This window comes from Sceloporus occidentalis, unplaced genomic scaffold (genome assembly GCF_023333645.1).
Source record: "Sceloporus occidentalis isolate IW3139 unplaced genomic scaffold, rSceOcc1.0.p SCAF_1, whole genome shotgun sequence".
NCBI classification, from domain to species: Eukaryota; Metazoa; Chordata; class Lepidosauria; order Squamata; family Phrynosomatidae; genus Sceloporus; species Sceloporus occidentalis.
Genome location: NW_028316981.1, coordinates 65,461,556 through 65,476,970, shown reverse-complemented (window position 1 = coordinate 65,476,970; position 15,415 = coordinate 65,461,556). Strand labels below are relative to the sequence as shown.

General features: G+C 37.8%; 1 protein-coding gene across 1 annotated transcript in view; it reads left to right on the top strand.

Moving 5' to 3' along the window:
• The window catches only part of LOC149321509 (synapsin-2-like), a 238,285-nt gene that overhangs the window by 108,322 nt on the left and 114,548 nt on the right, over positions 1-15,415 (top strand). The window contains exons 2-3 of the mRNA XM_089523425.1: positions 10,729-10,786; positions 12,938-13,029. Coding sequence (XP_089379551.1) covers positions 10,729-10,786; positions 12,938-13,029 — 150 coding nt within the window. The remainder of the gene's footprint in view (positions 1-10,728; positions 10,787-12,937; positions 13,030-15,415) is intronic.

The following is a 15,415-nucleotide window of genomic DNA, read 5'->3' as shown; positions in this document are numbered from 1 at the left end:
AGGGTTGGGTCGGGGTTTTGTGGGGCTTGTTGTTTTTATTGTTGTATATTGTATTTTCTTGTTGTTACCCGCCTCGATCCTCAATCGGAAGAGGCAGGATATAAATAAATATTTATTATTATTATTATTATTATTATTATTATTATTATTATTATTATTATCCAAGCTGTAAAGTATAAAATAGAAGGTAGATGGCTTTTTATGGCCCAAAAATGATGGGCAGATGAGGGCAGCTTCTGGCCACTTTGTGGCGTTTACACAATGCATGCTCCCAGAGCACCTGGAAGCTTCCCCTGGGCCGCCCAAGGTGGCGCAAAACCAGCCACCAAAGGAGTTAATCTTTTCCGCTCTTTTCCACAGTCCATTGGGAACCACAGCAGCAGGCGCCCTCGGGACCGTGGCATGTGGACACCGTGGTTCCAGGGTGATCGGGCCAAGAGCGGCTTCTCTCCGCTACTTCCTGCCCATCTGTTTTGCCCCTATGTTGGAATGTGTATGATAGTCTAATGCAGGGCAGAACGCCTGCTCAATTGTAAACAAGGTAACAGAACGTCTACCAGACATGATTGAGAATAAATCCATAGTGGGTGCCATGATGGCAGATGTAGTTGAGATGGATGACTGCTAAAAGCCTAGATCTAACTATGCATGGTTTGTTTATATTCTCTCCAACAATCTGATTGGAGAAGAGTATGTTTGACACAAATGGGATCCACTGGAGTTCACTTATCTCATTGGACAAGACAGAATGGCTGATAGTCCAGGCAGAAACTAGAGAGAGAATAAAAGAAGCCAAGGAGAGGCTGAAATTGGATTGCTCTGCAGAAGACTACACCATAGCTTTCAAGCTGTGCTGTTCCTGATAACCTACTAAACAACCCAGATACTGATAAGAGTTAATTAGGCTATGCTAGATAGATGTAGAGAACCAGTGTGTTGTGGTGGTTTGAATGCTGGACTATGACTCTGGATATCAAGGTTTGATTCCCCGCTCAGCCATGGAAATCATAGAATCATAGAATCATAGAGTTGGAAGAGACCGCAAGGGCCATCCAGTCCAACCCCCTGCCATGCAGGAATCCAAATCAAATCATCTCCGACAGATGGCCATCTAGCCTCTGTTTAAAGACCTCCAAGGAAGGAGACTCCACTACACTCCGAGGGAGTTTGTTCCACTGTCAAACAGCCCTTACTGTCAGGAAGTTCTTCCTAATGTTGAGGTGGAATCTCTTTTCTTGTAGCTTGCATCCATTGCTCCGGGTCCTAGTCTCTGGAGCAAGTGAAAACAAGTCAGCTCCCTCCTCAGTATGGCATCCCTTCAAGTATTTAAACAGGGCTATCATATCACCTCTTAACCTTCTCTTCTCCAGGCTAAACATCCCCAGCTCCTTAAGTCGTTCCTCATAGGACATGGTTTCTAGAACTTTCACCATTTTACTTGCCCTCCTTTGGACACGTTCCAGTTTTTCAACATCCTTTTTGAATTGTGGCGCCCAGAACTGGACACAGTATTCCAGGTGGGGCCTGACCAAAACAGAATAGAGTGGCACTATTACTTCCCTTGATCTAGGTACGATACTCTTACTGATGCAGCCTAAAATTGCATTGGCCTTTATAGCTGTCGCATCACACTGTTCACTCATGTTCAGCTTGTGGTCTACTTGGACTCCCAGATCCCTTTCACACATAGTCTCGTTCAGCCATGTGTCTCCCATCCTATATCTGTGCATTTTATTTTTCCGCCCTAAGTGCAGTACCTTGCATTTCTCCCTGTTGAAGTTCATTTTGTTAGCTGTGGCCCAATTTTCTAGTTTATTCAGGTCATCTTGAATGTTGATCCTGTCCTCTGGAGTGTTAGCTACTCCTCCTAATTTGGTGTCATCTGCAAATTTGATAAGTATGCTCCCAATTCTGTCATCCAAGTCGTTGATAAAGATGTTGAATAGCACTGGGCCCAGGACAGAACCCTGTGGGACCCCACTGGTCACTTCTCTCCAGGATGAAAAGGAGCCATTGTTGAGCACCCTTTGCGTTCGGTCAGTCAGCCAATTACAAATCCATGTAACAGTTGCCTTGTCTATCCCACATTTTATAAGCTTGTTAACAAGAATGTCATGGGAAACTTTGTCAAAAGCCTTACTGAAATCAAGATATATGATATCTACAGCATTTCCTTCATCTACCAAGCTAGTAATTTTATCAAAGAAAGTAATTCACTGGATGACTTTGGGCAAGCCACACACTCAGCTCCAGAAAACTCCTCGATAGGGTTTTATGGAGATGAAAATTCAAAAATGACTTCAAGGCACACAACAACAACAATAGCAAGAAAGGTGTAAGGAGCTAAATACCTTAAAGGCACCAGAACCTGTCTGATCTTGGAAAGCTAAGCAGATTTAGCACTGGTTAGTACATGGATGGGAGACTGCCAATTACTGCCAGGTGCTGTAGGCTATATTTCAGAGGAAGAAACTGACAAAATGACCTGTATGTCTTCCTTGTTTAAGAAAACCCTATGAAATTCATGATTAATGTAACATATTTAACATTCAGTTTGATGTTCTGATAAATGGTGAATACTTTGGTGAAATAGAAAATTCTGAGTGAACAGCAATAGCTATTTAGCAATGTCCTGTTACAAGATTTAAGAAAAATAAAGATGATTGTTAAAGTGTTAGCTGGCATACTGTAAATCGCAAAACAGTAAAGTTAAATACAAAGAGTAAAATTAAGCTGAATTGGTATCCACTTATTTCTACACAAGAGGGCAGCAGAAATCAGCATTTATTTTGCAAAAACACTGAAAAAATTCATAAAGATATTAGCTAAATCCTGAGAGAGGTGTTGAAAAAATAACTTAGTTTAAAGTCATACTGGGAAACAGAATAAGTACAAAATAAAAGAATTTTTAACATTAGAAATGCATGCATGATGAATGTCCATATGTTCATGTTTTATATTTTAATAGATCTTCCAAGGGATTAAGGAGCCACAAAAATACAACAGTTCTTTTTACCTGTTACTTTCTTAATCAGAATCTTATAGGAATAACATGTCCTTTGTTTTATAAAACTACTGTTCTATCTGACGTAGCAGGGTTTTCCCCAAACTGTTCTGGCAAGTCTTGAATATTCTGCATGAAGCTGCAAGAAATTTGGCATATGTAAATGTCTTCAAAATGTTGGTTCACATCTTCCAGGGCCATGAGTTGGGAAACATTAATTGTTTCCAATTAAAATGCTTAGCAGAATTAGAATTCCTTCTCTGGGAGTAAGAGAATGGCATGTTCTTATTTTAGGAATAGAAGAATAAAATGTTCCCATCTGTAATTTAATTCTACTGAAGTCACATTAAATGATGGAAGTGTAATAGTTGTGCTTACTTGATTGCAATGTTTTAAAAAATACAATTATTTGTAGTGTTACAATCTCATCAGTTTTCTTGTGTGTGAGATCCCAGGTTGCAGCAGGAGCCACCACTGATAATAATTGATCATTGAATTGGTTGCATTCTGCAGCTCACTGTTAAATGTGAAGTGATGTTCTACCTATTAAAATCAGCATTGGCAGTTGGTTGAAGTGATTTTCAGGAAATACGGTTGTCAAGTACTTGGGTTTGGTTCATTAACAAATTAATGTCTTGTTCTGGCTAACCTTCAGAATTCAAAGGAAAAGAATTTAATTCATTTCCATTCATTATATGGTATTCATAGCACCATATATAATATCTGCAAGCAGTGGCTGTAGCACTTCATGTTTACGCCCATAGACAGCAGAATAAAAATATCATTACTGCTAGCATACAATTAATCCATTTTCTCTTTCATGGATGGTGATAGTGCTGCTTTTGTACTGTAAGAATGCACTGCAGTAATAAGCAAATTGCCAGAAACCAAACTGATAAAGAACAATGGGCTATATTTACAGGAAAATATTCTGTTCATAAAAAGTTGTGAGCTCTACTTAGACCATCTTTAGGTTTCAACTTAGTTTGGGGATTCTGTTGGTTTAGCGTCCACCCCGTAACCAAACAGACTCCCTGGCCAAGCTGACACAGCTGGTCTCGGAGCTGGTGTTGGAGTCCCCCAGGCTTCTTGTCCTGGGGGACCTCAACATCCCCTTCGAGGCCGGCTCATCAGATCTAACAGGTGTGGCTCGGTTGTTCATTGAATCCATGACATCCATGGGCCTGTCCCAATTGGTTTCGGGTCCAATTCATTGTGCTGGTAATACACTCGATATAGTCTTCAGTACGGTTCGAGAGTGTCCAAAGGTGGAAATTAACTCTATTTCCCCCTTGTCATGGACGGACCATTTTCTGGTCAAGATAGGACTGAAAGCCACAATCCAAAAACCCCTCGGGGGTGGTGGACCCATTACAATGGTCCGCCCTCGAAGGCTGATGGAACCCAACAGGTTCCAAGAAGCCCTAGAGGGTATTATGTTTGGGAACGATAGAATGCACTTCCTGAAGAGATTCGCCTCAGCAGTACACTGGAAGCCTTCAAAAAGGTGTTAAAAACTTATCTCTTCCAGGAAGCATACTCTCCCGACTCACTGTAGAGAACTATTCCCCAATTAGATTAATTGATATTTTATAGCTGTTTTTAGATAATTTTATTGAATAATTGTGATTATTATTGAAATGTTTTTAACTGTTCTTATATTGTATGTGATCGCTCTTATAGATGTACACCGCTTTGATCTCAAGGAAAAGCGGTATAAAAATAAACAGTTTATTATTATTATTATTATTATTTATAGAGTGCTGTAGGATAATGAGCTAAGTACAATTGTTTGTTCCAACCATTTAAAAAGTCGCAGTGATTGAGTGGGTATACACTAGCTTGGACTAATAATTGGTTTTAGCCTACATTTATCCTTCATACTAAGTGAAGTTGAAATTTATAATTGTACCTGATTTACAGAAAAACAAATAGGTCAGTCCCGTTACTTTAGTGAGATAAGTACATATATACTTCATTTTTTTTACACTGAAATAGAATTTCAAAGTCACTGAGTATGAGCGGATTGTGCCCTTATGTTAGCTTGCAAAAATAATACTAGTTCAGTGGACAAAAATATCCTTCAGGAAAATACTGTGACTTGCAGTATGCCGTATAGCAAAAATAAATGGATCAAAGTTAGAAAAAGTACCTTTTGTACTTTCACAAAGTGTAGTCTATAATTCCAGAACAGTTTCAACACCAGACTCATCTAAAAAAAGAACTAAATTGAACCTGTTTCTGTTTACCATTTGGTAACAGACGGTAGCCTTTTATGCTTTGAAGGTGAAATTAAGTTGATTATGATTCTGTTATTGATTTTTGAGAACTTCAGGAGTCTAATCCTGTGTATATCTACTGGAAGTAATTCCCACTGAATTCAAAGGGACTCACCTTCTGGTAAATGATTTTAGAATTCAGGCTGCGTACCAATTACACTGTGGTTGGAGTGAGGAGATGGGACAGGACCAGGTTGGCAGGAAAGCCATCACCTCCTACATGCTCACCCAGAGAGGAGGAAAAAACAAACAAACACACAGTCTGAAAATGCTAAAACAGTAAAAATGACAGACTTGTCCCTAGCACTCCTGAAAACAATGCCAAAGCCCACAAACAACTATGGTGGCACAGATACCTGCATGCAGAGAGAGCCAGTGAACTCACAATGAAAGGGAAATACCCCTTGTTCACCCCCTTTGAGGCCACATTAATATACAAATTGATGCCATATTATCACCACTCTATCAATCCAGGTATAGTAGCACAGAAAAAAGTTCGAGGAGTGAGTATCTTACCACCATCACCGCCTAGTCAGTGTCTTTCACATACTGTTCTAGCCCTCCAAGATACCATGTTGGAGCTAGACAGAGGAAGGGATGACAAAGTTTGGTTTTGCATAAAATGTTTAAAAAACAACTTTTTTTTAAAAAAAAAAAGTTCCAAAATATGAAATTCAGCTAATAATATACAGAAGTTTTCATAATTTCAGTTGAGAAAAAAAAACCTTCTAATTTTCCATATTCACATTAAAGAATGAGTAAAGAATAAACAATCTTGTGCCTGATCTGTCACCACCATTATTTTCAATATTGCCTGTACTATTGTACTCCGGGGTCATAACAGTCATAATAAATGAACCCTGTTCACACGCTGAGAAGACATTATGATTAGGTAGCTTAATTTTCCCCTTGAATGGAATACTCAGATTGTATAATTATTACAGAGCATCTGGATGATAGCTGCCAGGCTGAGGAATTCCGTTCCAGAGTGTTTTGTGATTGCCTTCTCTCTTTTTCAACATAAGGGCTGGCATGCTGTTCTGTAGTTATGGATTTGTAATGTAGAGTTGAGGGTCTATAAATGCCAGCCCCCTCCCATGAGTGACTGATGAGGGGTTCTGACAAGGGTCTGATTGTCACAGCCTTGATTTGCCAGTAGGAAGGGGCTGGAAATATCATCCTCTTTGTCACCAGCTGAACAGACCTCCTTCAATGAGTCCAGCTGCTGGCTGTTAGGTGGACTGAATTGTCAGGACAAGAGATGTTTATTATTTACACATTCAGTGTGGAATATTCACAATGGTTGTACACTCCATTTAAAGGTTTTGCAATACAACTTTGTCCAGCATGGACTGTCAAAGCACTGTTGATGCAACTTAGGAGAGGAAGGGTGCATGGATAATGATGCTCTTCATTTCTGTACTCTGAGTACAGCCTTTGGCATTGTTTACTAGCTTATTCCAGGCAGTGGAAGAGCAGTCTCACCCAGCCCTTTATTCTGTTTCTCCCCCTCTGTTTCTTCTTGCCACCAAGAAAAATAAATCATTCTGGTTTCCACAATTATGTATTTTATTAATTGTTTTTGTATTGTGCATTTTTCTCAGCACAAAACCCAAGGCAGCTTATGTCAAATTAAAACAAAGTACAGCTAAAATCTTGTTAAACAAAAGGCAAAAATAATTAAATAAATAATTGGATTAAAAACACAAAATTAAAATGATTCAAATGTTATAATAATGGAATATGAGGACAGGACTCCACATTAAAACACCCATCTGCCTCATGAGTTAAGAGTCAAAGTTGGGGCACAAAACATGAAGGGCTTTAAAACCCATAACCAGGACTCTGAATTCTTCCTGCTAGGAGAAAGGCCATTAGAGGGAAAACAACTATTTTTAAAGCATTGGCAAGATACATTAATCAAGGATGTATGAAGAAACTGAACTTTTAACAGTGTCATTGACAGACAACATGCTATAGAATAGGAGGCTATGGATTTTCACAAAAGCTTCTCTGTCAGGCCAGTGATTCCAAGGCACTGTTTCCACCTGCACTGTAATAGCTGCTGAGAACTACAATGAAGTATCCCAGAGAAAACAAACCGATATGATAGTTCCCTGTTTTCTCCAAATCTAGATGCAGTATTTTCCCTTCACTTGATATTATCAAAGGCAAATATGTCTTCCCCTTTGAATTAATATTACCAATGCATCCTCCATTCAGAAATGATGGCACACTCTTTTTCCTAGGCATGAGCTAGCAATGGAACTGCCTCCTCTTTATTTCCTTTCCTTCTATTTCTCTGCAAGCAAGCATGGCTGCTTCCTGCCATTCTGGCTATTTTAAGCATCCAGGTCATGGCTTGATTTCATTTCATTGCTGCTTTTGCACTAATCAGATTTTTTTTAACCAAGTAGTGAGGTTTGAAGTAATTGTGAAATATGTAATAAGAAGGAAAGTAGAGGGGTTCAGGAGCTAACTATATAGGCATTTCATTAGTGAAAGAAGCTTTTACATTTTTTCCAAGCTTTGCTTGGGATACCTTCTGCAATATCTCTAGTACTTTGGAATCCTAATCATAAACTATTTTCCATGTGCTATTTAGAAGAATGTGAACAGCTTGGAAGTGTAATGCATCTATTTATATCTTACAAGTAAATATGTTAGGGTAAAGTGTCCCCACTAACAACTGCTATAAAATCAAAGGAAGGAGTTTGAGATATTATTTTTCTTGGCCTGGGTCAAAACACAGTAGTATTTTAGATATTTCTTTCTATCCTGCCTCCTAAGCAATTGTTTTCAACAAATATTGTGGAGAGATTACTCCTGGGTAAGATAGTGGAGAGGAACTGGGATCCTTTCTCACTGCGTAGGTATGGGACTATAAGCCCAATGAAAACTCATAATAATATGACTTAGAAATATATAGGTTTATATTTTAAATATATATAAAAATAGACAAATTGCTATATGTCCATTCCTACACTTTACATAGACTAAGATAAGATCAATAATGTGGTGTACTGTATTGTATAGTAGAAAGATAATGTACCTATTTGAATGTCATGTCCATTAGTACACCTCTGCATTTGCTTGCCCAGCAGAATCCTTGGGGCATTTAACTATGTACTACCAAAGGCCCAAAGTTATACAGGAAGGGTGAAAAGTGTTATTGTCAAGCCATGCCACTGGGTAATTTTTTTGTCACTTCCCCACCATGCATGTGTACCATCACACAAATACATCCCCAGCAGCTACCTGCTGCCTAGGTGCTATCCCATTAGATTGCTGCCCTTTTGATTGGCCACACAGTCACAACTACGATCCTCAACTGGTACAGGCCATTGGAACATCAGTGTGCACAGTGAAACACACGCAAAGTGCAGTCATGTCCCCACTACATGCACCCTTCACCCCCCTTCACTCCATGCCTGCTCTTGGACACTGTGGTTTGTGTATGTTGTATCCATTGGAGATGTCACACTTTCATTTTTTTTTGCATTGTCACCCCAACCGCTTGGGTACCCCATCTCCATCCTTTTTTAATGTACGTTTGTACTAGTGTGTTTATATGCAGCTTTAGGGTTAGGGTTAGGACTGCTTTTGCATTGGAAAGTTTATATGCAGGATCAAAGGTACGCATTTTCCCCCTTGACTCTGACTATCGCAGCTTCATTTTGCTCCCATTTTTAGCCTGTTTTTCTTCCACTTTGGAGGCGTTCGTCATCTAAATGTCCCATCATCAAAGCAGATGGAAACCACTTTATTTGGCCTGTCTGTTTCACCCCTTAGTCTCAAATTCCTTGAGCTTCAAACTACAGAACTAGAGTTTTCCTTTCTGAAATGAAATCATAAATCATGAAGAGTAACAAATGTACCCTAGATTCTGGTAGGCAAGCAATAGTATCTGGTGGTTCTCATCTTAGTGGGGTGAATTTCGTCACAATTTTAAAGGGAATAGGTTTCAGCACTTTCGATAGTTCTTTAAAGTTGTGACATTGGAGCCCAGCATTTTAAACTGGTTCCAGCCTCCCAGATTGGAGCTGGGATGTGGAAGCGGAAATTATCGCTCACTAAATCGCTGCCAAACTGCCAACCACCAACATCCCAGGTACAAAGCTGGGGCCCAGCTGCACTCCACCAGCACTTTTTAGAAGCCAGAAAGCTTTCTGACTGCTGAAAAATGCTGGCGGAATGCGACTGAGACCCAGGCTGATAGCGGCCGGTGATTTAGTGAGCAATAATCCCCACCTCCATCCCGCATCCCTGGGAGGCTGGAACCAGTTTAAAATGCTGAGCAATAAGCTCCTTAAACTCAGAGGAGATTCACTGCTTCACTGACATAGAAGCCAATGACTGCCCCTATTGGGCAAGTGTTTACCTGCTGTAAGAAGAGAGAAAGTGTCCATCATGTTTCTTTCTAACACAACAGAACTATTCTTAGTTCAGTCAGGCATTCTGTACAATGTTTTGTTAGTGTTTCTCAGACTGGCAAGCAGTTGTTCTCCTGTTCTATAGCACCGATATACCTTGATAGGGTAGTTATCAGTCAAGCAGGAGATTACAACCACTTTCATACAAAACTTTCTTGGGACTTCTCTGTAGTTCATATCCCCTCTTTTTCTTGCAAGAGTGTACTTTAGACATTAAATGAATATGTTTCAACATGGCTACAACTTCCCCAAGTTAGTATGCTGAGAATAATCAAGGCTTGTTGATCCCCCCCCCCCCCCAGCAATGAAAGGCGCCACTTAGCTTTGGAATCAGCCCAAGTTCTTAGTAAAAGAGCACTTGAAAAGTTCATCAGAGTTTAGTCCTCTGAATTTGAGAACTGACGAATATGATTTATAAAGTTTTGCTTGAGTAAAAAGAACTAAGAAAGTTTAAAAAAAAAAAGCCTAAAACATTCAGGAAGCTTTTAATGCTTTTCTGTTTCAGTGTTTAATGCTTCTGTGGAATTAAGTCACTGGAAGTATTCCTGGCCTCATTTTGTTTAACATTTTGTTAAGACTCCAGATGGCAAATTTAGTGTTCGGTATTAATGTTTATTTTCAAAACTGAAGTCATTTGTTGAAACATGAATCATGCCAGAGATCAGTTGTTTAATAATTGCCTCATCCAGAGGATGTTTACAAAGAAAAGGTGAATCTGAGGAGGAATATTTCATTCTAACTGGAAAACAATCCATATGCCAGAATATCAAATAGATTCTAAATATTTTTCAGCATCAACCATTCACTGTGTAGATAGATTAAATAAGGATTTTTAATTCTTAAATATCAGATAAGCATAATTTTATGCATTACCAATAGATTTAAAATTCCACCCAACAAGTTCAGTAATGGTGAAAAAAATTACACAGCTTACTAAAGAGGAATGCTTTTATTGATAATGTTATATTTACAGCAAGTACATTATAGTAACAGTAATTACTGTCTTTTTCAGGACCAAATGTTTTCGTGGAAAAAAGGTCCTTGGGGAATATGACATCAAAGTTGAACAGGTACTAAATGAGAAGCTTTTTGTCAAACGTATGCACACTATTTTCTTCAGCCTCATATTTCATTAAAATATTGAACTGAGATTGCTGACAATAGATTATATTGCTATTATGTAGACATTTTCATTGTTCAAAGGACTTCAATGAAATATTACAAATATTTTCTTAAAACCAGTATAATACAATATAATGCAACTCCTGTAAAATCATCACATTGGTTTTCTTCTGGATTTGTATAATGGCTTTCTTTGGAAATTATAGAGCATCTAATATCAACTGGAAGTTAGTTCTTGTAGCAAAGTGTAATTAACTTCTTATTAAAAGTACTTTGAAAGAATCACTATTGATCCTGTATAACTAATTATCTATTATTGGCTATATTTTTCAGTGCAAATTCACTTTACAAATATTTTGGAAAAATTACAAGCTGAGGCTATTCTGTATAAGAGAGTGAAAGAGGTTACTAGGGCTGAGTATAAAAAATAGTACACAATGTTTTTTAATATCGAAGCTTAGTAGTAGAAATATAACTCAGACCTTATATCCCTGGGTCATGCTAGTTAATTGGTACAGAGCTGGAATTGTTGCTTGGACTCAAACAAAACTAGCTCTCGAGATAAAAAAAAATCTTGGAAAATTAGGACAGAAAATTGTGCTTTCCATCCTCAAAGTGATCTACAATAATTTTATCTACCATATAACATTGAGGGTGTTGGGAATTATTAAAAGTGAATCAGTTGAAGAAGAGAAAAGTTCCTTGAGTGAATTTGTCAAAAAAAGCAAAGAAGTAATATTTATATATGTATATAGAGAGAATTCATTGAACATTGACATATACACAAAAATGTGTGTAGAAATAAATTAATGAAAAATTGCCTTGAAGCCTGACAAAACAAACCATTACATGGTCAATACATTAAAAGCATGAAAAGAAAAGCAGAGAAAGGAAACATCTAGAAGTGGTTGCAGAAGGAGATAGTGAAAAAAGAAACTAAAGGACTTGTATTTGTTGCTCAAGAACATGTGCTTCAGATGAGTAGCATCAAAGCAAATACTGGGGGAAAAACACTATCTAAAAAAAGAGATAAAACCACTGGCTGCCTTATTATTTCATGCAGTGAGATGAAACAGACTGAGTATAAGAAATGTCATGATTATATATTTTAAATTTTGAAAATAAATGATTTACAATCTGCAAAGAATTCAAGGGTACATAAGCCTGAGAAAGTTGTTGAAAATGGTGAAGTAAAAATGGTATGGGTCTTTTAAGATGGAAGTGATAAACATTTAGAACATAATATTCCAGAAATATCTGTGGTTGAGAAAAAGCGTATATGGATAATTAATGTGGCAATCCCTGGGGATAGCAAAACTGATGACAAAGAAAGGGAAAAGGTGAAATAGGAAGACCTTCAGAGGGAGATTCGGTCTTTTTGGGGAAAGGAAAGAATGGTGGTTCCAGTGGTGATAGGTGCTCTGATATAGAACCAATTACAGATGGAATGAAAAAACAACTGAATGAAGTCACTACAGGTAGGATTACTATAATACAATTACAAAAAGTGACACTACGTTTTGTATTGTATCCAACAATATGTCACTGATTCCTGGGAGAATGTAAAAAAACAACAAAAGTAGTGGGAAGAAGAAGAAGAAGAAGAAGAAGAAGAAGAAGAAGAAGAAGAAGAAAGCTCTTGTTTAAAATTATTTTGTGGGAAAAAAATTTTAAAACTCATAATCATGGCTATTTTGCCAAATATTTTATGTGATGTGCAATAAAATTAGTGTTTGGCAAGATAATCCAGAAAATCAAGTTATTTTGGGATGAAAAGGCTTTTTTCTGGAGTAGTTAGTCACCTATATAAACTCAGACTGTTTTGAGTTTATTCCCTGACTTTCCTATACAAATATTTCCAAAAGTGTATTCTTTTATAAACAGAGTTGCTAACACAAGCTAAGGAGAGAGTTCATGTTGCAGTTTTGTCTGACACACACAGTAGTGACACAAGCCATTTTAGTTGTTTAAACTTTTGCTTGCTTGACAGTATTACATAGGTAGCCAGGAATACTCACCCTAGATGGAGAAGGAGTTTCAAATATATGAGGAATCTAATCTTACAGGTTTCTTTATGCAGGTTATTTTTTATCTTGCAGGCACAATTTTCAGAAGTAAATTTGATAGCTCATGCAGATGGTAATTACGCTGTAGATATTCAGGCATTCAGAAATGGAACAAAAGTTGTCAGGTAAGTTCCTCTCTCCCACCTTTAACATAAAAAGTAAGACTGAACTGTAGAAAATCTGACCATGAATGATTGTCTCTAGAATTTGAATCCTGTCTGCAGTGTTATTCAACAGGATCCATGGCTTTTCTGTTTAGACAGCTGCAACCCCTTGAGTAGCTTTATAAAGTTTTAGTATAAAAGCATCACAATAAAATAGGTGTGTCCCAGTCAAGATATATTGCTGTTTAAGGTAGAATGCAACAACAACAGCAATGACAACAACAACAACATGGAGCTGTCCAGATAAATACTACATGGCATTGTCTTGCTCAGATATAAGCATCTGGATGAAAATACCAGCCCCTACTGCTGCTGGTGGTGGGGGTGCCAGGTTTTAACTAGGAGTCCAGACAACATCAGTTTTAGACCACATAGGTTCTAGGTGCATACATAGTCAATTTTGAAAATGCTCAACAGTCAGTCACAAAATAAATATTATCATCTGACAGCTTATACCCTAAAGAGACATGTGTACCTTTTCTTAGAGCTGGAATGAGTAAAAGTTTGGTTTTACCATCACATTAGCTTCAATCTATGGCTAGCCTATGAATGAGAGGCCTCCAAGACACTCTGAATCAACAGTTCTGCTCAGGTCAGGGCTGTGACTTTCCTTATTGAGCCAAATTATCTGTAATGTCTTTCTTTTTTCCTGATGCCTTCCACTTAGCATTATCAGATTTTCCAGTGAGTCACGTTGTCTTGTGATGTGTCCAAAACATGATAGTCTTATAAGTTTATTGCACTCCATTTCCAGACCATTCTGGGCACGAAATGGGATTGGCACGGAATGGTTCAAAATAGTCCTTCAAAATAAACTGCCATAACATGGATGGGGAATGGCTTGAGGACTCTCAGCAGCATTGAAAGCATTCTCATGTGTGGTAACACCCATTCTTGCCCATTCCATGCCGATCCCATCCCATGCCCAGAACGGTCTGGAAATGTCGTACGATAAATTTATGAGAGCTTAATTTTCCTTATGCCCCATTTATTAATCTTACTGGTAGTTTATGGTATCTGCAAAATTCTCTTCCAGTACCTGCTATGAGTTGATTTTTTTCCTCTGTCATCTTTCTTCACTATTTTATGCATAGAAACTGGAATTACTATTCCAAGGATGATTCTGACTTGGTACTTTATGATAATTGCTTTTCCAAGTCCTAATCTTCTTCTCATTTCTTGACTACAGTCTCCATTTTAATATAGAGGTATAGAGAAAATATAGATAATCTTAAATTATTTTGATGTTGTCATCTTACATTTTAAAGTTGTGCAAATCATCTGTGGTCATTTTTTTTCTCAATATTCAGCTCTAATCCTGCATTTGCACTTCCTTACCTTCACTAGTCACTTTGCTATTTTCTGCTAGTGATATGATGCCATCTGCATATCTTTGCTAATCTAGTCCAACATCTTGTTTCCAGTGTTAGCCAGTAATGACTACTGCCTCTGAAAAGCCTCCATTTTGAACCAGTCTCCAGTTTCAGATCCAGGATGATGCTGTAGAGCAGTTGTAGTATAGTGAGTAGGAGACTACACTATGAATTAGAAAGCATCCAGTTCATATCTGGCTACCCCCATTAACTCACAAGATGATCTTAGACATGCCACACTTTCAAACTCAGCACCTCCATCTGCATTGTTAATAAGAATAACCATATTAACCTATCTCACAGATCTGTTCTAATGTTTAAAGAACCACAGATATTTCTTAAAACAAAGTATTGATTCTTGTTATTTAACCTACACAGATTTTTGGCAACATAGGCAATTTTATTTAAAACTGTATCACCCTTAATGAAATTGGCATTTGGTGTTTCAACAGCTGTGGAATTGTTATAGCAAAAAAACCCAAACATCTTAGTAATAAGATGTAGTAATAAAATTTAACTTTGTGTGGGCTGATTTATTTTTGAAATTATAAAAATATTTTCTGAAAATGGTTATTCCTTTGGTTGTTCTGTTACAGTATTTGACTAAACTTGTTTATTTCTTTAAAGGTATTTCAATATTTGGAGAGGCTTGCTTACAACTTCCTGCCTTTGCAGGACAGATGATTCATTATAAATGAAGTCCCCCATTGCACTGAGGTAGACTTTGAAGTAAACAGAAAACATGTTCCTTTGAAGTAAACTGAAAAGTAATCTTATAAATAACTAATCTAACTGTGTTGTTTTGGGCTGATTAATACCTCCACGGGGCTCACCCATTCCACAGGCACAGTTCTGCTCATGGAAGGCTCCCCACAGGGCATAACAGAATCTTGTTTCCTGCTCCCCCCCCCCCCCCCCGGTGCATGCATAGACACAGGCATGGTGTCAAGCATTCCAGGGAATAATAATAATAA